The sequence below is a fragment of the Siniperca chuatsi genome, linkage group LG20, assembly GCF_020085105.1.
Source record: "Siniperca chuatsi isolate FFG_IHB_CAS linkage group LG20, ASM2008510v1, whole genome shotgun sequence".
NCBI lineage: Eukaryota > Metazoa > Chordata > Actinopteri > Centrarchiformes > Sinipercidae > Siniperca > Siniperca chuatsi.
Genome location: NC_058061.1, coordinates 8,843,204 through 8,864,974, shown reverse-complemented (window position 1 = coordinate 8,864,974; position 21,771 = coordinate 8,843,204). Strand labels below are relative to the sequence as shown.

Genomic DNA, 21,771 nt, shown 5'->3' with positions numbered 1-21,771 from the left:
GGTTATTGTTGTCATGTATTAACAGTGAAAAATCCTCTGTACACTGAAATTACTGTACTTTGTTGATTTGTCTTTTTAATTTCAAACTAGTGACATGTTTTGTTTGCTCATTTGTTTGTAGCATGAAAATTATGTGATTAAAAAGAGTAGAGGTGCAAGGGAATATCCAGTATTTACACCGTCTCCACACCTGCAATATTGTTGTGATGTGAAAGTATTCCAGCATTCTGTATTCATATTTTTAAAAAAAAAAGTCATTTCAGCACGGAGACACAAAACAAAATGTAATTCCATTAATTTTGTATGCTGTTCAGAAATGCCACATAGTGCAATCTCAATAGTACTTCTTATGTCTGATCGAACTATGGTGGAGTGCTTAGACTTTATCAGCCGTCTGGAATATGTTGAAAGTCTTGAAATAAATGTTCTTGCGGATAAAGCATTACATTAGGCTGTATTAAATGTTAGAAAAAAGTTATGTAAAGGTCTGAAAATGAAACACATAACTTTTAATGCAATCTTATCTTAAAAGACGCATTTTTAAAATGACAGACTGGAATTTACGGGTAAAATTGTTCAGCCTTTGAATTGTTACTTTAACACCAAAATCTTCATAATAAGAAAGGGCTCTTAAAAGATGACTCATACAAAAGATGGGTGAAGGCAGTCTGGTTGTCTCTCTGTTTGCTGTCATGTATTCCATCCACAGTCAACTTGTTTCTAAAATCCTGAGCACTACCTGCACAGCAGCACCCAGTAAATCTCTGCTCCTGTCAGTTATTATCAGGTTGCCTGTGAGCAAGGCACCAAACCCCCAGTTACCTAAACTGAAAGCAAGATTAGAATGATTTGATTTTGGTAGTTTAGGATTGATTTGATGGATTACTGAAAACATCATGAAATGCATACCCACATTTTAAACTGTATTGTTTTTATTTTAAATCCATGTACATTAGACTGCTAAACCGAGCCTCAATAACAACCTCTATAGCAAAAAGAGGGCATCTTTATCTGCAGGACCCTCTGTAAGCTCTTTGCTGAAGGTAAGTGCTGAGTGATGGCTCATCCCCCAGAGAGAAACTGCTGCTGACAGTAGGTTCCAGTTGGCTGTATACTTTGTGGTGAAGGGAGGGAGGCTGAGGAATAGATCTACCAGCTGGAGTCCTGAGACCCCTGTGGTCTGTCTGGAAAAAGGCTCAGAGTGGAGAGGGGAAGGCCCCTATCACTGTACAAAAGATCTTTTTTAACAAGCCATTGAGTCTAAAACTCAGATTTAATTTTCTTCAGTTTTGTACTTAAAGTCCCCCTCCACTCAATAATGTGTTTTGCTTATTGTTATTTGTTGGATGTTTGACCTTCACTGTGCAGAGTTTTGCACATACACCATTCACTGTTGCTGTTTTCATTTTCATCTGCTGAAGAGGAGAAGTTACTCTGTGCCCAGCTTGAATTTGAGTTTAAGACGTAGACGTATACGAGCATGATTTTGTGACATCGCAACTAGTTTGGATGCCAATCCTGGTCCAATCTGCAACCTGCACACGAGTGATGTGGAAACTTAAAGCCTCCAGTGCACACACACTGAGAATGGACTTTTCAGTGAAGTAGGAAACATCCAATGTCCAGTGGTTTAGCATTTGAAATGAGCATATTTGCATATTCATGGCTTCTGTATTTTCAAGAAGGGAGAAGGAGTCAATGTAGTTTTAGGAATTTTCAGGTAATTAACATTTTTTGTGGAAAACATATATTATTACACAAATTATTATTCAAAGCTGAGTATTTTTATGTCTTAAAACATGTCTGTGACAACATCTTGAAAAAGGCCTCTCAAATCACAAAATGCTACTTTATTTATAACATAAGAATGAATTCTAAATTAAAGTACTTATTTAGATGCTACAGTTTAGTGAGAGAGAAAGTGACATCAGGTGAACGGGTTGAGTTGTTTTTGGACATTGGGCTTTGAAGTAAATTTGAGGATTAGGTTGGAATGGAAGGCTTCTAGACATTCATACAGACACACACAAAACAGAAGTTTACAGGACGCCGTGCATGTGCATCTCACTCTTCTTCATCCTGAAGAAAGGGACAAGCCGTTCTAAGAGCTTTCCAGTGTTACTGGGTGCCCCCCAATTAATTAGCAACATGGAGTGAAGAATCCACCTGATTAATTACTGCTCTAAGCTTGAAAATAATTGGAGCTTCTGAGAAGGTAATTCAAAAGTCCTCCTTCCAAAAAATTCCCTTTTGAAGGAAGTAGTTAAAAGGCGCAGGCTCTGAACAGAGACGAGCCCATTTCCATGGCTTGTCTTTGAAACTAATGAATCATAGTATATCATGGCCTTGCAGCCGCAAGGGTAACTAGAAAGGTACAAAGGCTAGAGTTAACCTCAGTGCATCCTTCTCTTGAAAGGTTTGGTGGTTCTGAATTAATTTTAGAACTAAATGAGTAAATGAGCATTAGCACAAACATGCAGAATATACGTTTTTATATAAGTTAATATAAGTTTTTGTATGTGTTCATATATGGGAGTATCTTGTTTTGTTTGACTTAATGACTTGGGGAAGGATTTGATCCCCATCGGTGTCATTGGGTTTGACGTTCCTTAAACAATCTGTGTGGCAGCAGAGAACAATAACTCTACAAAAGGAGGTCACAGAGACGTCTTTTTTCCAGAACGGGTTGGTTATTTGTGCGGCGTCTTTAGCCTTCCGTTTATTCGGTTCCCCAGGAGAGGCTGTTTCCTGTCCATGTTTTCAGTGAGACACGAGGACGTCTTCAATGAGAGAAGCAACAGGTCACCGGCCAGCAGCAGTCCAGCCTGAGATATGGAGTCAAATAACATCCCTAAAATCCAATACGCAAAGTGGGACAAATTGTGCTTGGATCCTGTCCAGGCTGAATTTTATTATTCTTCCAGACACCAGAGAGATAGAAGAAGTTTGCAGTCAGGCCTTTCACTCAGGAAACATATCCTCTGCCTGCCCTCTGTCCAGGGAAAAGGCCAGATTAAAGTTTGTGTATGCACATCTGTGTGTGCTCTTTTGTCTGTTTGTCTGGCAGCAAAAAACACTCCACAAGATGGATAGCCAACCTTCCAGGTCCCTTTTGCTTAAGGCCAAACAACATGATGAGCAGGGAGAAACCCCAAGTGCAGGCAACCAAGAACATCCTCCACCCAGCTGACAAGCCCCAAGCCTCCTTTCAGTGATCCTGCAGTCCATTAGAAAGGGAAACATGGATGGCGAGCATGCTCCCTGCTCAGCTTGGGACTCATCTTGATATGCCTGGAGGCCTCACATTCAAAGCCACAAAGCAGCAAGAGTTGCTAGAACAACTTTGCCAGAAGTGGTTCCATACCCAGTGGCCAAAGCTCAACAACTGTCCCCACTGATCTAGAGGTGCACAAGCGTCAGGGTTTCTCTCCCCCAGCAAGGGCAAGAAACTGAATAAATGAATGCGACACTTATGTGAAAAGAAATTAAAACACTTATATGAAAGAGTAAATGGATGCATATTTATACGACTTTTCTATCTGAGTAGGATAAAGTGTTTACAAAGTCTCTCATTCACCCGAGCACACACACTCACACCCCTGCCATGGCCTGTAAATTGGGAGCAAATTGGTTCAGAGTCTTGCTTCAAAATGTAATAAAGGACCTTAACATTCAGGTAATAAAGAACAACAGAGCTATTTCACAAAGCAAAGACCATGTGAAGCGTCTGTTTAGACAGTCATCTACTAACTATTTTATCCCAGAAGATGAGATGCCACCAGGAATCAGGCAGAGTGCAGCAGACGACAGTGATCAGGCTTACCTTATGAACATTCTCTTTGCAGTAAATGCAACAACATGTTGCTACATCATGTACAAATGGACAACTTGAACTTTTACTGTCTGATCTGTAATCCTTGACAACACCTCCCGACACAGAATTGTAAGATTTATATGCTTGGCATTGAACATTGGAATGAAACTACTCATTAATATCAACATCCACTTTAGGGCTTTATTCACTGTTAGTTTTCCTGCATAAATGCTTCCCCAACTAACCAGAGAGGATTACAGTAACTAATGATCAAAAATACATTGCTTACAAAAATATTGAAACAAATACTGTCCTGTGTCCTTCATGTATGAGTGTTTATGAGTCTATCTGTAGATGCCTTTCTTTATGCACACAAAAGGGCAAGCATCAATAATTGCTGACTACACAAAAAAATGTTAATTTGATGTTGACACTGTAATCCAAAGCAATTGGTTGATAGTCCAGAACTAATCTATTTTCTTATTTTCAGTTTTTTAAATCTGAAGATACTGGGTGCATAAAATGGCAGCATTTCCACATGGAGAGGGCCTTGACCTTTTAGGCAGCCATCTTTTGAACCATAATTTGGAGCGCCAGTTTGCACAGTTGACATGTTGCTCCAGGCATCGTCCATCCCGACAACAGGCTGCTTTCAAATGGTGTCCAGGGATGTTGTAGAAATACCTGACGCCTATGTCTCCTGCTTCTGCAGTCCTTAATGCCAAGGAGCAGACGCACCAAAAATGCTTCATATTGGCTCACAAACACACTAGCTTTGTACTGTAAAGAATAGTTTCATGTTGCAGGCTTTCCAAATGTCATCAGTGTCACTGACACTACACAGCTCACCATCAGACTGAGAAACAGTGATTTATTATGAATAGACATACAAAACAGCATACATCTTCTCAGATAATGATTGGAAATATTATAGTAATACCAAAAGACAAGGTAACAGTTACAATGTTACACTTACATGTATTTTTTAAACTGGAAATAATCAGTGGGAGGATGCCACAGAGGAAAATGAGAAAATTAATAAATTGTGACTTATTATACACAGATATCATGAGGAGAAATAATACAATATGAAGTCAATTGTTCATGACTTCTTTTGTGAGTATTTGTCTCTGTTGAATTCACTGTTTTACCATAAATAGACTGATGGTATGAGACAGCTCAGCATGCCACTGGTGTAAAATGGATTTGAAAGAGGAGAATATCGGAATTCTTGTATAATATGAATAAAACTGACTGGTATTTGCCACTCAGATCTTAGTATTTAACTTTTATACATCGAAATAGGTAGAAAAACTCACAGATTGTAGCATAAACATTTTTGTTCAGTGCGCAGTTCATTGAGGAGGATTTTCATTCCGTAAAGCTGTTGACTGCGCTTTCTAATAAGAAGTTTGGTTTATTGGGCCAACACTGTTACAACAGGGATCAAGCTGAAGGTTAAACATAAAGACCTTCAAATGTCAAAGTTCTAACCTTCACAATAAGTCAGTCACCAAGTCAAAGTAACATATTACAGAGACTTAAGAGATGTGTTTAAAATATAGTAGATTAGCTGTTTCTGTTCTTTTTGGCCTTTAGTTCAGCCATTTAACGCATTGGGTTAAATAAGGATGACTTAAGTTTTGCAACAAATAGGCAGTGGTCCTCTCTATAAAACAAACAAAATAAGGGAATCATTTTAAGCAGTTTGTGTTAACATTTTCATGCACCCCAGCCTTCCTAGTCAACCTCTACTACTCTCTATTACACTGCAGGGGTGATGTGAGTTCAGACACACACTGAGCATGTTCCCATCTCAGTACAACAGAAATGATCACATTCAGCTGTGCAGCACACCTCGCTCGCATACATGTTTTGTTGCCAGCAATATTTATTAACGGAGACCTGAGAAAACAAAAATAAATCCGGGGGTTTAATTCACATCATTTCATTCTGGACCACATTTTTTTCCACCTCTAGTGATGCCGGCTGTGTTTGAACAACTGGATTTCATCAGTGGCATACAGCCAGTCTGCCAGCAAACCTCAGACAAGAACCCTCACTTAATGTCAGCACAGCAGGTTCAGTTCTGGCTCTGGTGCACTGATCCGCAGAACAAACTCACTCAACAACACATATCCTCTTCAAATCCATGTTCTATTTGTAATTAGTCTTGTCAAACATGCATGACATAAAGTAGCTTCTATTTTGATTTTTTTGCAGTAGTATTCTGACTTTTCACAGAAGTGTGTGAGAATCAACAGATGATGAAAATGCAACCCTTGCCAGTAACTAAACCTTGTTCTCCAGACTTGCTGCAAGTGTTGAGAAAGAATTCTGACAGATTGGTATTTGGAATGCAGAGAGGTTTGTTTGAGTAAGTCTTTCCATCACGCTCAAGCTTATTAGAAAGATCTAGATTGCACCTCTCCATCGTCTCTGTTTGTTCCTCTTGGCCCGGTGTTTGAGCTCAACTGTGGACTTTACATTTAATGCTATTGGACAATGATGACAGCCATGCTGGATGAGGATCATGTGGGCGATGCATGGGAATGCAGGTTGTTTTTCCACTGCAGCTGATCACAAGGGAAAAGTTTAGTTCCCAGTTTGAAATGAAGTGTTTTTACTGTAAAAGAACGTAATTCCCTGCTATAAATGGGGCTGCTGAAATGTTGACAATCTGCAAGTCAGCTTTGCAAAATCCCCACCTGTGCAAAGCAGGAATGTTATTCAACAGAAAGACTGAGTGTGATTTCCCATCAAAATATTTTCAAAGTGGGTAAGCCATAAAATTGCGGTCGCTGGTGTTGAAAGCTATGTCCCATAGTCTGCAGGTGGAATTTACATATATTAAGTCTGGAAAACAAGTGAGATTCATGGCTGACTATGACATAAAAACCCATCCACTGTCTCTCTCTCTCTTTGCTTCCCTCTCCCCTTTTCTCTCTATCACACAGACAGCTCTGCTTGTTCCTGGTTGCTCATGTGTGGCAGCAGAGCTGGATGGAAAACATATTGCTCCATCAATCAAGTCCCATTCTTCTCAGCAACACACTCGACTCGGAGGTTGTCTGAGACCGAGGCCACATTCACAGTCAGCCATTGTGTAAAAATGCAAAGATGACAAATATTCCCCCAAACAGATTCAGAGCTCCGTCTCTGTCAAACTGTACTAAGTCCGATAACCTGATCTGTTTCAAATGATGTTCCCCCTCATTGCCAGTCCCTCGGCTGACACTTTGTTGACAGTATCTTAATATACAGAGCAAGGAGTGTGTGCTGTGTTCAAACAAAGACTCCTTCTCCCCTGTGTTATGCCAATAGATCAAATGAAAAGATAGAGGGAGAAGAAGGAGGAAGATGTCGGTTTTCATCAATGTCTGGCTGATGTATTCAGGAATTTCTGTCTTTCAAGTCTTTGTTTCAGCACACAAAAAGACCAAAGCGCAGAGAGCACTGCCATGCCCACACTAGCAGCGCAAGAGAGAAAGACTTCCTCCTTCCCTGGCTGTTATGTGTGACACACAACTTGGCTGCAGTCCCAGCTGTAGCCCCTGGGCAGTGCATATGTCACCCATTTGTACTCCAGAAAGCACTCAGTTCCGAGCTAAGGCCAAGTATGAATGGAGGGAACACTTACTCGTTTTTCTCCAGAGCCAAGAGCAGCTGTTCACCTTCCGTTTCAATCAGGAGCTTCAGTGATGCAGGGTGACTCTGAAGAGACAACAGACAGGAGAGGGGATGAGAAAAACTGGTTCTAGAGTCAGGCAGAGAGCATTTTGATTGAGGAAAGATGGTTCTGGTTGCTGTTCAAGTGTTGCAGCATTAGTTAGCATGGTCTAAATTTAAGAAAATAAATGAAATTGGTGGCAATTAAAAAAAAACAGAATAGTTCTTATAAAGCTCCATTATAATCTTGATGAAACTGTGACTGAGCCACCTAGCGCTGTGAGAAAGCATGCGAGACCACTGTTTTCAATTGATGAGAGCATTCGGAAATCCTTATGAAGCGACTTTGAATCTTAGAACAAGAGCTGAGAGGATTAGCTTTATGTTTCTATTCCATTTGACATTAATCCTGCAGAAAGCCACGAGTCTTCGCACCCCTGAGTTACAACACTGAGAGAAACCATGTGTCTCTGTTAGAGTCAGATGAAGTGGCACCAAGTCGTATATCACTTCTGTCAGTCGTGCTGTGCAACAAATGCGGCTGCATGTGCGCACACGCCACACACACACACACACACACACACTCATCTACATGTCAACGCATAACCTTGCTCCTCTCGTGTGTTGCGCTCTCACTCAGACACAGAAAGACACAAAATCCTCTGTCTCACATTCTTCATATCGCTGGGCAACCACACACACACAAACACATTTCACACACGTAGTTCAATCTGGGTCAACTGTGGAAAGGAGCGCTGCTCTGGGTTAAGTCATCCATCACTCCCCGTGGAGAAGAATGTCTAGTGGATCATAAGAGGATATGGAAGCAGAACTCTTAAGGTTTTAGGCAGTATCATTGCACAAGCCATGTGGGACTAAACTTCCTGCTATTTTCTGTTCAGACAGCTTTCTATATACATGCTTTGACCTCCCTCACACTGCATAATGTTTATGACGACTGACATTCATAACTTCAGGGACTGTATAGATAGTACACTGAATGTTTTGGTTTGTTATTAAGGGAGTAATATATTCAAATTAGGACTTAATTTCACCTTCATTGTGATTATGCTTTAATTCATTGATCTGAGGTTTTGTTTTGTTTTTTCTTGGTAATAACAACCCAAAGAAACCTTGTGGCACCTTGTCTGTTTGGTTAAGCCAGAACAAATTAATTCACAAATTAATTGACTCAATAACACAACCTAGAAAGGCAAGCTGTGTTTTTAAGTCTGCCTGGCAGCCATGTATTTTGTTTTTGTAAAGCCTGGGAACACCAAACCGAGCCAAGGATCCCAGATTTCAAACATTTCATTAATGTTCCAGTGGGTTATGTACTGTTTTCTTCCTTTCTAAGATGCAGATATTGTACAGCTGTCTATGCTGTCTATGTACTGAACTGAACACGAAGAGGCAATGACTGCTATCTCTGCCTGACTGTATTGTATTTGGTCCTGCTCCCTTTAAATTAGCTGACTCTTGGTCCTGACATGTGAACAGAATTCATCACATTAAGACTGAGATGCACCATGCAGTTTAAGAATAATCAAATTTTTACTTCAATTTTCATTAAATTTAAACAACAATTAACAAACTAAGATTATTCATTAAATCCATGAGAAATGTTAATTTGAGGCTATAATGCATAAAGGAATATAAGAACAACCTTTTAACACTGGAGTTAGGCAAGCCTGAAAAAATCATCTAATTATAAGCTAGCATGAATTCAGAATCTACAATCTGTTGCATTTTTCACAGCATAGTTCAGTCCAAGATGCAGTGTTAACCTTGTATGAGTCCAATCTTCCATTTAATTTCATTTAGATTTAATCTGAGTTTAAATATTTGTGCAACAGGTTTAAGAGTAAACCTTGATTTTAAAAGATTTAAGATCTTTATTGGTGGCCAAAGATCAAACTCCCTGCTAGCCCCTAAAGACTGCCCACAAAAATACTAGCATAAATTAAAGCATACTTACAATTTTGCTATTTCAAAGCCACATCCAGACCAACTTGCCAACGCAGAGGGCTCCAACAAAACAACACAGGATCGTCCAGCAAAAAGGCTGAACCTGGCTCAGCTTTTGCTGCAGCACAAGGTGACGTCAGCCAGCAAGGTGCTGCATTGGCCAGTCAAATACATGCAAGCGCACATTCCTGGTAGATTACTTTGTAACGTGAATGAAAGTTATAAAAATCCTGTTTTGGTATTAGAAACCTCTGTGCAGTGTTTTGGCGTCTGATAAGCTCATGGATCTGTTACTCAAACTGGACTTCCTGGATCGTATTTCATTATCTCACTGGTACCCGAAGCAACACCCCCACCAATGCAGCCCCTTATGTTGTTTTAATGCAGGGCTATTTTCAGTCTGAACCCCCCACTAAGAGCCTTCCCATTATTGGGGCCAAAAATTTAAATTTTGTCCTGCGGGTGATGCAAGACTAATGACCATAGGGTCATTAAAATCAAAATGTTTTATTCACTTGGGAACATGAATATGTTCAACCAACTCCATGGTAATCTGCCAGCTGGAATAATTATGAAATATACTGCCATGTGTGCAAAGTATTGGTCTGATGGTGGTGCAAGAAGAAAGCTCATAAGTGTCCAAAGTAAGAAGCTTTCATCCTCTGGGGAGCAAAGGAATCACCCGTTTTATATTTTATTTTACTTTCATTTTTTTTGAAGAGGTAACCAAAATTATTAGGAATCATCTGCAGGGGACTGTGATTATCAATACCAAATTTCATGATACTATGCAAAGTAATGTCAATATACATGGACCAGTATAGGATAGACAAATAGAAGTTTAAAAGAACAAGAAAAAAAAAAGGTTTTTAATTCTATCAACTACTATTTTTCACCTGGGATTTGAGTTGGGTGATTGGTTTCCAGTCTTGTCCAACACGCTGAAGAGGTACTGTAGTCCCATAGTGTTTCTGCTTTGCTGTTGGTCTGTGATGAACAGGCGTGCTCAAAAGATCCCCTGTAAAAGAAAATATCAATATCATGTGAGAATACACAGACTTCAAAGTGTTCCCCCTTTATTCTAAATTCTCTCAGCATCTGTAAAACCAGATCCATCTTTGTGGACACAAACAAAGGGGAACATTTTCTAAACTGATTTTCTCCAAACAATACTGATAATGAATTCCTCCCCGCTATTAAAGGCCTGAGCCTGGTGTTCATTAACAACATCAGGACAAAACCTGACAGTATAACTGCCTTGTAATATAAATTGTCATTTAAACAAAATCACAGTATTTGTATTTGGTGGCTTTTCTGTGTCACAGCACACAAATAATGCTCTCTGAATGTTTTTGTTTTTCATGACTAACAATTATCTACACTGATAAAATGCCATCTCCAATACATTCTCGCCCTTCCTGAACATATGTTCACCTCCTTTTTATAGGCTGTCAGTAGAATGGAGACTGTCTCCTCTCCAATTAAAACATGAATACAACAGCACTACTCAGCACTCTCAGACATCAAGCAATAAGAACCGTTAGCCTGTGGCGAAACCGTAACCACCCCCTCTGCCACTCAAGCTGCATAAATCTCCACAGTTCTTCAGGAATGGAGAGTTTTGAGCAAAAAGGAACTGGGGTTGCTGCTGCTGCTGCTATGATAACTCCTAACACAGGGCTAGTGTCCAGGATGTAGTGCAAGGATTAGACGTAGCTTTGGGACATTGTTCCCAGCATGCTTTTATCTCCTCTCTCTCTGTTCTGACAGGGTGTTAACTGAGCCTCCAAATGGCTACAATTCTTGGAGCACCGTTGTGTTGCCGGACATTTAAGAATATATTCGTCCCCTAATCCAATACTGACATCCCCAAGCGTGCTGGCAGGAGATGAAGTGGCAGAAAAACTGCCACAATCCCAAGCAAATCTCCCACTTACAACTGAGACAGAAGCTGCAATCGCTCTGAAAAGTACATCATGAGCACACAGAGAGTCAGAGAGCAATAGTGAGCCACTAGAGGACAATGCTAACAGGGTTCCTGCAGTAATCAGCTCCCTGCAGCGGAAGCTATTTTGGAGCTTGGGTCTCTTACTAAAACAGCAGGGGTTTCTTAGAACTATTTGTTTCAGTGCAAACTTCCTAAATCAAATGTTTGCTTGTTTTTTGTTTTCTTCCACTGATGCTCCATCGAGCGTTTCCAAACAGCAGGGAAACAGATTTAGTTTGAGGATGATGTCAGTGGACTTGTGAGAAGTTATGCGTGTGGTCTGAGCATAATTTATGGCATTTTTTCAACTTGAAGCTTTGTTACTTTTTAATTTTGAATCACATTTCAAACACATATAAACACAAATAACAAAGGGGACACATTTGTCACAGATGATTATTACTAGCAGATTCGAGGCTCTTCCGTCGAGGTTCACATCCCTTCTCTGTCTCTACGCATGACTCACCCAGTTAAATTGCTGAGTCTGCTTATTATCCAGCATTAATAACCCAGGTCAGGCACAGTGCTCCCCAGCTGAGCTTTGTTCTGGTTCTCCTCTGAGGAAACCACCACTCTGGAGTTCATCACAGAGCTGCTCCAGCTGATAGTGGAGAGCCGGAGGTGACCAGCTCAGCAGTCCTCATCCAGCTCCAGCCTGATGATGAGAAGCAGGCTCCAGCAAGGACGAGACAGCATCACACACACAACAGCGGGAGAAGCATCCTACCCTCATTAGTCCTAGAAAACCACACCATCTGGGGGAGGTGGGCATGCTGAATAAGGGAACGAATGACAACCTCAGTAAAAAGTATAAGTGGATAAACACAACAGATGAGGGCAAAACAGTGAGACGTTTTGACAGAGAAAGGTCAAGTCCACATTGTGGTTAGCCGATTTATGAGTCTAACATACACACAGATGGATCGGCCATCTCCTTTTCTGTGTCACGTTCCACATCAACTTTGAAGACAAGGTTCACAACCATGCAGTGCTTGGTTCCCTGACTTCAAAGCCCGCAAGTGAATAACCATTTTGTTAATGTGGTGTGCTATGAGGTTTAATTCCCGCTTATAAATGGCATTATATTAGTGGAAACAGTCTGCAGGCTAATTTTTTTCCCGTGTGCTTGGGAGAGACATTTGGTAAAATTGGAGCGTGGCAGGACTGTGTGTGTGGAGTGTGTAAGTGGCTTTTGTTAGCTACAATGTTATAAGAGCCACCAGAAGCATTAAGGGAGTGATAAAAGTGGCACCAGAACCCAATGCCTTATTTATATGTTCAATAAAGGAGAGTGTAAACAGAGGTCTTAATAAAGCAGAGTTCTGGCCATGATCAGCTCCCTTTATGCTCCAGTGTACACAAGGAGAGGTTGTGCCATTTATATTGCCTCAATAAAGTCAAAGCTAGGTTGGAGGATTGTATGTCTGTGTGCGTGGAAATGTGACTGTGTGTTTGTTCGCGTGTGGGTGACTGAAATATGATACAGACCTATGACTGAATAAAGTAATAAATTTGGCTCTCCCTAGCAATGTTGGTGAGAAAAATATATTATGTACTCCATATGTACAGCCATTGTTCTGTTGTTTTACACACTGTAATACTGTATCTGATTGGCTGGTTGTAGCTTAACAGCCGTGTAGCATCACTAAGCATGGGTTAAGTGATTTGCAGGTCAAAAGGCATCCAGGCATCTAAACTTGGCAACATTTTTTTAGGTCAGAGGTTCCCAACCTGGTGATTGGGATCTCCAAAGGGGACGCAAGATAAATAAACGCCATTCACAAGAATAACTCAAGAATGACACAAGAATCTGCTCTATTCTTATCATCTCACAACCCTTTGGGGGCGTCCTGACCGCCAGGTTGGGATTTTGTAGCACTGATTTGGTGATATGCAAGTCAAGTGATGCCTAGGTTAAAGCTGGAGTAAATTTGGTCAGAAAAATTTAAGATTTTATACATCTAGTTAAGATATAACAGTTGCTATATTTCATTCACTTTTCAACCAGATTTTGGCCTGTTTTCACCTCGACATGTAGCTGTCTAGTCGGGTAAGCTAAATCTTATTGGGGCACTTTACAGTTCCTGATGGTATTTCACAGTGAATCATTTCTTGGTTTTATCAGCGATCCCAATTTAATGCATTCTCCACAGCCTATGAGCTGCTGGTCCCTGGGAACAGATGACCTTCCTCAGTTCTTTGCAGATCCTTTCTTACTGCCCTTTCACAATTCCAGCCCTTCTCTTTCCCCCTCACTCTGTTCCACCAAAACAAACCAACAACTGTTTGGCTTTATTAAACCCCAGAGCCTGCTTTCTCGCAACCAACCACAACTCCCTCCTTGACAGGCAACCATGAAATAATGTATTCATAACAATCTTTGCTTTTCCAACACAAATGGCATGCTTTTCTTTTCATCTGCCTACTTGATGAGGCCGTGACCCCAGACATGTGCACATGTCCTCACTGAGATGGGATACAGACTTCACATACATACATATACATCAATAAAGAGCACTCCTAATCACAGTGACCCTTGCCTGATGGCTGGTGAAGGAAAAGCACACAAGGACACCCTCCAAAGTCACTTTGACAGCAGTTCTCTGAAAACATGTCAGATTGAAAATGAAAAACAATGCCTTTGGTGGCTTGAATGAGACTCTTTGACATGCAAAATCCCTTCAGTGGTACAAAAACAAGTGTGGAGGAGACACACTTGAGATGATTCCAGCATTGTTTGACTCGGATGGACACTGTTTCATTACTACTCAAACCTCTAGAAGGAAATGGGCTTGAAATAAGAGCATGTGGAATTCATTAGGGCAGAGTGATGAGTTTAAATTGGCCTGTTTCAAGCAGAACTATGACACAACAAAGACAAAAAAGGTATTAAAAAAAAACTAAAAATATGTGTCTTTCCATGGTCCCATATGGAAGTGTGTTCTTGATAAAGAAAATGTAATAAAATGATGACTTTTTTCTACATCAAGAGCATGTATCCACAGCCATTTTTATCTGGATTTAGTGGATGTCTTTAATCAGAGCACTGACCAGATTGAAGACATGATCCAGCAAAGTTTCTGAGCCAAAAGTTGGTTCTGACATCAGCCCATGGGGGAAAACTTTGTTAATGTTTTTTGGTGATTGACAGGCATATCTTGAATTCAATTTATCCCCAATCAGAGTGATTATGCTAATTCAAACAGAATGGTGATTGGAAATAGAATGATGAATGATACATTGGGAGGAAGACCCATCAAGCACACACTCTTTCATAAATGACCTTGGAGACAAAAGCAATGAACTCTGCTGCCTTTCCTCTCTTTCTCTCCTTCATCATCTGTCTTTAGGTCTAGGTCTTTTTATTAATCAATGAATCCTTTATTCTATAAAATGTCAAAAATATAGTGAAAATGTGAGATTTTGCTGCTTTTCTTTGTTTTATATCATTTAGGGCTACAAGTAATAATTATTTCATCATCGATTAATCTGTGTATTTTTAAGTCTATAAAATAGCGATAAATGTTTATGACAAGATCCAAGAGCCCAATACATCTTCAAATTGCTTGTTTTGATCAACCAACAGTCCAAAAACCAAACCTAATCAATTTAAATTTATTAGTGGAGAAATACCAATAAAAAGTAATTGATTAGTGGATTCGTAGAGAATCAATAATTTTTGTCATTTATTAAGAGAAATTGCCAAAAATTCACTGCTCAAATGTGAGCATTTGCTGCTTTTTAAAATGTAATTGTAAAAAGAATATCTTTGGGATTGTTGATCACACAAAATAAGCACTTTCAGGATGTCGCCTTGGGCTCTGGGAACTTCTCATGAGCATTTATTTTATAGACTTAAAAATACACAGACTAATCGATGATGAAATAATTATTACTTTCATATAAAAAAAGAAAAGCTGCAAATTCTCATATTTGGAAAGCAGGACTTCATGTTCTGTTGATCACATAATTGACGAATCTTCAGCTTGCTCCATGTAACTTGTTCCTCGAGCCACAGTGCAGGGTTCATAGGGATTACAGTACAAAGGTGAAAAGTGCCTGGTAATCTTGGCTCGACTCCACAGTAAACATCCGACCCATTTGGGGGACATTATGTCAACACTGTGAGTTTGCACTAGGAAACATAGAAACCTGTAGGTGACATCATGGTAATAGGAATCTGCACAAACTGGAAAGAGGGTCCTTAAATCAAATCTAATAAGGTAGCAGTGTGTCAAAAGTCACAGCAATGAGAGTTGTTAATGGTTGGATTTATTGGCGGATGATTTTTTTAGAGCATGTTTAGGATTATAATCGAGCCGTTTAACACTGGGCTCCCTCTACTGGTAAATGGCTCTTTTGTGTGTTCTCTCTCTCTCTACCCCCACCTTGAATACTGAACTCATTTGCTGTCACATTTGCCTGATGTCAGCACATAATTACTCTATGGGAAATAGATGGTCCTGCAGCAAAAAATCCCCTTGGCTCAGCAGGAGGTTAATGTTGTCCGAGAACCAGTGCTGTTACGCCCCCGGCGGGTGACACTGTTGCACCTCTCCTGCTGCGAGGGCTGTGCTAGCTGCCTGGAGCCTGCATGCCTTAGCAACAAAGGTCAGAGTCGGAGAGTTTCTGGAGCAGAGCTGTGTGAAAGTTTGTTAATATGGTCCCTAGGATGGATTTCATTTACAACGCCCTGGAACTCCTCTCTGTCATGGGAAGCACATGTCTGGCGCACAATCAAAGCACAAAAAAACTGAAAAACAAAACCTCAAGCCACAGCAGAAAGATAGAAAATAAAGGGGGAGGGCAGCTGCTGTATCATTACGAATCCTCGAGTTGTTCTACAGTGTGCAGTGGCAACCATCTCATTCATTACCTCAGAGGAGACAGTGCCTTTAAAAGTCACATAGCTCAAGAATTATAACAACAAAGACTGATATCAGGATATGATGGAACTGAAATAGCTCTGACACAGTTACTCGATTAATCGATTAGTTGATCTTCAGAAAATTATGCAACACGAATTTTGATATTTCAATTCCGTTCATCATTCATCAAGCAAAAATGCTTTGCAAACATATGGATCCTACGAGGGAAAGTAATTTGTGCTCTTGATTTATTAATTAGTACTCTGAAATTAGCCATATGTACTCTTGATTTAATGATTCATGCGCTCAAATTAGTAATCTGTGCGCATGAATTATATCACTGTAAACTGAATATCTTTTGTTTTTGAACTGCTGGTCAGACAAAACAAGCAATTTTAAGACTTGATATATAACTCAAGAACTTCTATTTTCACTGGGTATTTGTAAACATGAAAACAACCAACCCAAACTTTTAACAGTCTTGGATTGGACAAGGTTCTACTTTTGTAGATATGTAGCTATTTGATGTGCTGCTTGCTCTGCTTCGCTTAAAAATACATCACAGGTCCGCCTGTGGAATATAACTCAGACAGATGCAGACAAAGCAACTGGCAGTAGCAGAACTTTGTTTAGGCCAATTTGTTAGAAACTCACCCAGATAGGAGGTGACCTGTCTTGTTCCTGTTAACACGTCCGCCTATTAAGAAATATATTGCCGCTTGTCCCTTCTCGTTGCAGAATAGTGAGGTGAAATCTGGGTGGATGCTGTATGCCAGGCTGGAAGATAGATTATCTGGAGCTAAGAATAAAATTCTGTGTTTCAAATCTCAGCGGAAGGCAATGACTGCACGTTCATATGGAATCTCGTCAAACTGGGGAATGTTTCCCTTAGTACCTACAGTGTAATACAGTATATTAATCTGGAATTGCAACTGATTCCTGTTCTTGATTCCTATTCTCTGCTCTGGCAGAATTATAAAAAAGTAGATACTGATGTGATTTTGAAGTTGCACACAAAATCAATAAATTAACATGGACAATGGGAAAAGTGCCATTTCAGGCACTTTTCCCATTGTCCATGTTAATTTATTTCCTGTAAATTAAAAAGATGATATCTGTTAAAACTGTTTGGATATTTATATTGGACTAACATTAATCAGGTAGTTAGAAACACGTTGTGTTCACCACAACAACTCTATATGGTGATTAATGTTACTGATTACACCTGTACTTTTCCTGCTATAACATGTCAAAATGTTTGCTATGATATGTCTTTATTATTATGGGTGTGTTTTTCATCTTGTTGTGGAGTTCTTGTGGCTAGAGAAAGAAAGATTATATACACACACACACAGCGAAGTAACTAGTAGCTCAGTGTTCCAACATCCACAAGCGGCAACTGCTATCACGATGGGATGTACCACCGGAACATAACTGAAGTGGCTGATATCAAGAAATCCTACCAATGGCTAGAGCGGGTCGGACTGAAGGACAGCACAGAGGCACTCATCATGGCTGCACAGGAGCAGGCCCTGAGCAGGCCCTAAGCACCAGAGCAATAGAGGCCCAGATCTACCACACCAGACCTCTTTGCACAGCCTAGACCCAAGGTGTAGGCTGTGCAAAGAGACCCCTGAGACAATCCAGCACATAACTGCAGGGTGTAAGATGCTGGCAGGAAAAGCATACATGGAGCGCCATAACCAAGTGGCTGGCATAGTGTACAGGAACATCTGCACGGAGTATGGACTGGAAACCTGGAAACCCTAAGGTCAAAGTGGGAAACACCTCCAAAGGTGGTAGAGAACGGCCGAGCCAAGATCCTGTGGGACTTCCAGATTCAGACATTGTGGTGGACAAACAGCAGAGAAAAGCCGTTGTGGTTGACGTGGCAATACCAAGTGATGGCAACATCAGGAGAAAGGAACATGAGAAACTAGAGAAGTACCAAGGGCTCAGAGAAGAGCTGGAGAAGGCCTGGAAGGTGAAGGCGACAGTGGTGCCCGTGGTCATCGGAGCACTCGGGGCAGTGACCCCCAAACTGGAGGAGTGGTTACAGCAGATCCCTGGAAGAACACCAGAGCTCCCAGGCCTCTGGTAGAGGACCCGAGCTCAAAGGATGAGACCACCCACGGAGGGTCAAGGACAAAGTTATATATATATATATATATATATATATATATATATATATACACACTGCAAATGGAACACAAGAACAGACTAGAGCAGGCTTATGAATTGTCAATAATTTTTTTGTGAAACACTGATGGTGTGGAACTTAGATAACTCAGATAGATTTGACACTGACAAGAGATATCTGAGCCAACTGGGCCCTCTGACCAGACGAGAGAGAAGACGCTCGGGGAGAGCTCTGCTTTGCTCAACTCTGACCTGTCTGGGTGTGAAAGTCCAATGAGGAAGCCCAGAGCCAGCATCAGGTTTCAGTTTGTGCATTAAACTTTTGTTGGGGTGGGGGGGGGTCAAATGAGTCCAAGGCAGCTTCGAAGAAATTAATGCAACACATGTAGGGTCAGGCCACATGAGCACAGTCCAGCGATTTTCCCCCTCCTATTTAAATATCCCCACTGCGGAACAGCAACTGGTTGATCAATCTGTCTTAATGCGAAACAACACATCGGCCAACTCTTCTTACCTGCCCCCTGGGTCTTAACTATCCTGTACAACTCATCTGGAAGATCTGAATCCATTCATACTAAAAAGATACTAAATGCCTCTGACTTGAGATGGGTCACATCACAATGATAATGTCTCTCTAGGGGAGGACGCTGTTTGCTAAAGGAATGTTTTACTACAGTCCAAAAATGTATTCTCAGCTCAACTTTCATTTGTCTGAGCATGCAGCACACAAGCTGCATGCAGCGCTCGAGGCGAGGAGAGTCATGTTGGCTGAAGCAGTACAGCTGGCTAGTAAATACTGGCTGACACTAAGTGTGTCAACCATCGGAGGAAATCATTCACAAATGATCCCCGACTTGGACAGAAACATGCACAAGACAGACAGGGAGAGGAAAACCGACAATTTAGCTCAAGGAGCAGTGTAATGAAATATGTATGCCAACATGACGTTGCATGGAGCTGAACTGCTCCATCTTTTCTTAGCAGCCTTGAATTCCTGACAGCAAAGACAAAAGTGCACAGTCTGGAGACGGAGTAGAGACTCATAAAAGGGAGCACTAATGGTTCCCACTCATTATGCTTTAACATGAAGTAAGCTGCAACTAATTATCTTCATTAATCGAACAGTCGTTTTGTCTATAAATAGTAAAAATATTTTTTTAGAAAAAAATCCACTCTCAAGTTCTGAAAGCCTAAGGTACCATCTTCAAATTACCAACAGTCCAAAACATATTCAGTTTGAAATGATATAAGGCAGAAAAAAACAGCAAATCCTCACAGTTGGGAGGCTGGAAACAGTGATTATTTGGCATTTTTACTTGCTAACAACCTAAATGATTAATTCATTATCAAAATTGTTGCTGATTTAAGTTTTCAACTGATGTTTTCAGCATTTACATGAAGTCAGGCGTCACCCTGCATTTCACACCATTTGATTATTTTTGTCTTTTAAATGTAACCCCATCTCCTGTGGGTGTAAACAAGTACTTGTGCGCACCACTCCCTCCATCCATTTATCTAAATCTGCCCGAATTACTCCGACGCAGATAAATATCCTGCCAATACAGATTTTCCCAACCGCACACAAATTAACTGGTGATGATGGTTTTCGATGAGTACTGAACCCACGGGAACGAACGCACCAAGGCCAGCTTCTGATGACGATGAACTGTTGATGAATAAATGAACAACTTCCTCACGCTTCAATCTTACTTTTACACATTTGCCCTTGCTGGTAATTAATTCCCAGGATTCCACAGTGAGTCCTGTGACTGTCAGTGTTTTTAGATGTAAAGGTTTTCTGTAGGCGCCAAGTGCAGCTCCTCCACTCACCACTGCTGCACATACTGTGTGCAGTGTCCTTGTTAAATCTCACCTAAGGCATGGAACACTGGCGACTGAGATGTCATGAGCCACAGCCCAAAGGGTTGCAATCACAGTATGAGACAAACACACGAGCATAGACCCATAGCACACTCTGACATCACATTTGAAAATTTCCCCAGAGCTCAAGAGCAGCAATTTTTCATTTGTTGCTGGGATAAACAGAGTGCAATTTACAGGTTTCTAAAAAAGGTACTTGACTGCTTAGGTTCAACCAACAATGTGACTTTTATTTTTGTTTGCCACTAAAATAACCCTGGAATTCATCCATAATTGAAAAATATAAGTATGTTTGAAGTGCCTTGAAAAACTGAAGTATGCTTAAAGCGCCAGCGAAATGCCTCAAGTGCTACCACTGATTATCAAAAAGAGTTTCAGCATCATCAATTATACAGTGTCTCCCCTCTGAGGTACACACTGGATGGACTGCGAGCTAAAATTTTATGTTCTGCTTTTCACACACAGATCTATTGGAGAGAAAATCATGAATTTAGAAAGCTTGTTTACACTGGAGATGTTTCATTCTGCCCAAACTTACAGATCTGTAAGTCTGGTGTACTAACAAAGGCTTTCATAAAACATTATGTTAGCTACCAAAAACAGCCAAAGGGGAGACATGAATGAAGAATAGGCAGAATAAATTAGAGTAGAATAGACATATTGCAGGCAAAATGCACATTGACAGATGCAGACAGGTTAATTTCAAGATACACATTAAAGCTGTTTCTTCATGTTTGACATGAAAAGACTATTATTCTTTTAAATTTGGCATTCACCCAATAAAACAATTAAGAACACAATCTATTTAGGATACTACTTGCGCCTGCATCTTTGATATTGGACAGGAAAAGCAGAATAAATTTGGCACCTTCACCTCTTCTTCGCCTCTTACCTTCAGCAGATCTGGAGAGCACACTGTCACACACCGATATCGAGACATATAAAGCGTGAAGTGCTGTCAAAATAACAAACTTCAGACTCCGGCTCCCGGGATTCATGATGCCCGGCTGAAGCGTGGACGGGACTGGCCAACTGTTTCACTGCAGCGCAACCATCATACAACCACAGTCCACCAACAGCTGATGTGCAAGAGCCCCCCCACAATAAAACGACTTCCTGAAATATGATCAAGTATATGAGTGCCTTAGGAAATCCCGACGACAGCTGATTCAACTCCGCGCACCATTCAGAGAAGTCCAAGTCAAAAGCTGCCTCGCGCAAAAAGTGAGAAATGTGAGGGAATTGAAGAGCGAGCGATGAAAACATTAACAAATACACAACCCGCTGCTGTCTCAGTCGCCCACAGGAATGACATCAATTCCAGGGCAATTAATACTGAAGAGGAGTGTTGCCTTATGAGTGGGGACCATGTGCTTTAAACGCTCCGCGAGGTCCCTAAAGCTACCTCTACCTCCCATTCTCAGTAAATGAGCAGCAAGTGACCA

General features: G+C 40.7%; 1 protein-coding gene across 2 annotated transcripts in view; it reads right to left on the bottom strand.

Moving 5' to 3' along the window:
- LOC122867507 (disintegrin and metalloproteinase domain-containing protein 12-like) overlaps positions 1-21,771 on the bottom strand; it is a 75,999-nt gene extending 54,228 nt beyond the window's left edge. For both annotated transcript variants that reach the window (XR_006375939.1, XM_044178378.1), the window contains exons 1-3: positions 21,219-21,771; positions 10,348-10,469; positions 7,455-7,528 (exon numbers count right to left, since the gene is read on the bottom strand). Coding sequence is in view for 1 of the 2 variants with exons in the window: in XM_044178378.1 (XP_044034313.1) it covers positions 7,455-7,528; positions 10,348-10,469; positions 21,219-21,324 (302 nt within the window). In the remaining variant the exon portion in view is untranslated. The remainder of the gene's footprint in view (positions 1-7,454; positions 7,529-10,347; positions 10,470-21,218) is intronic.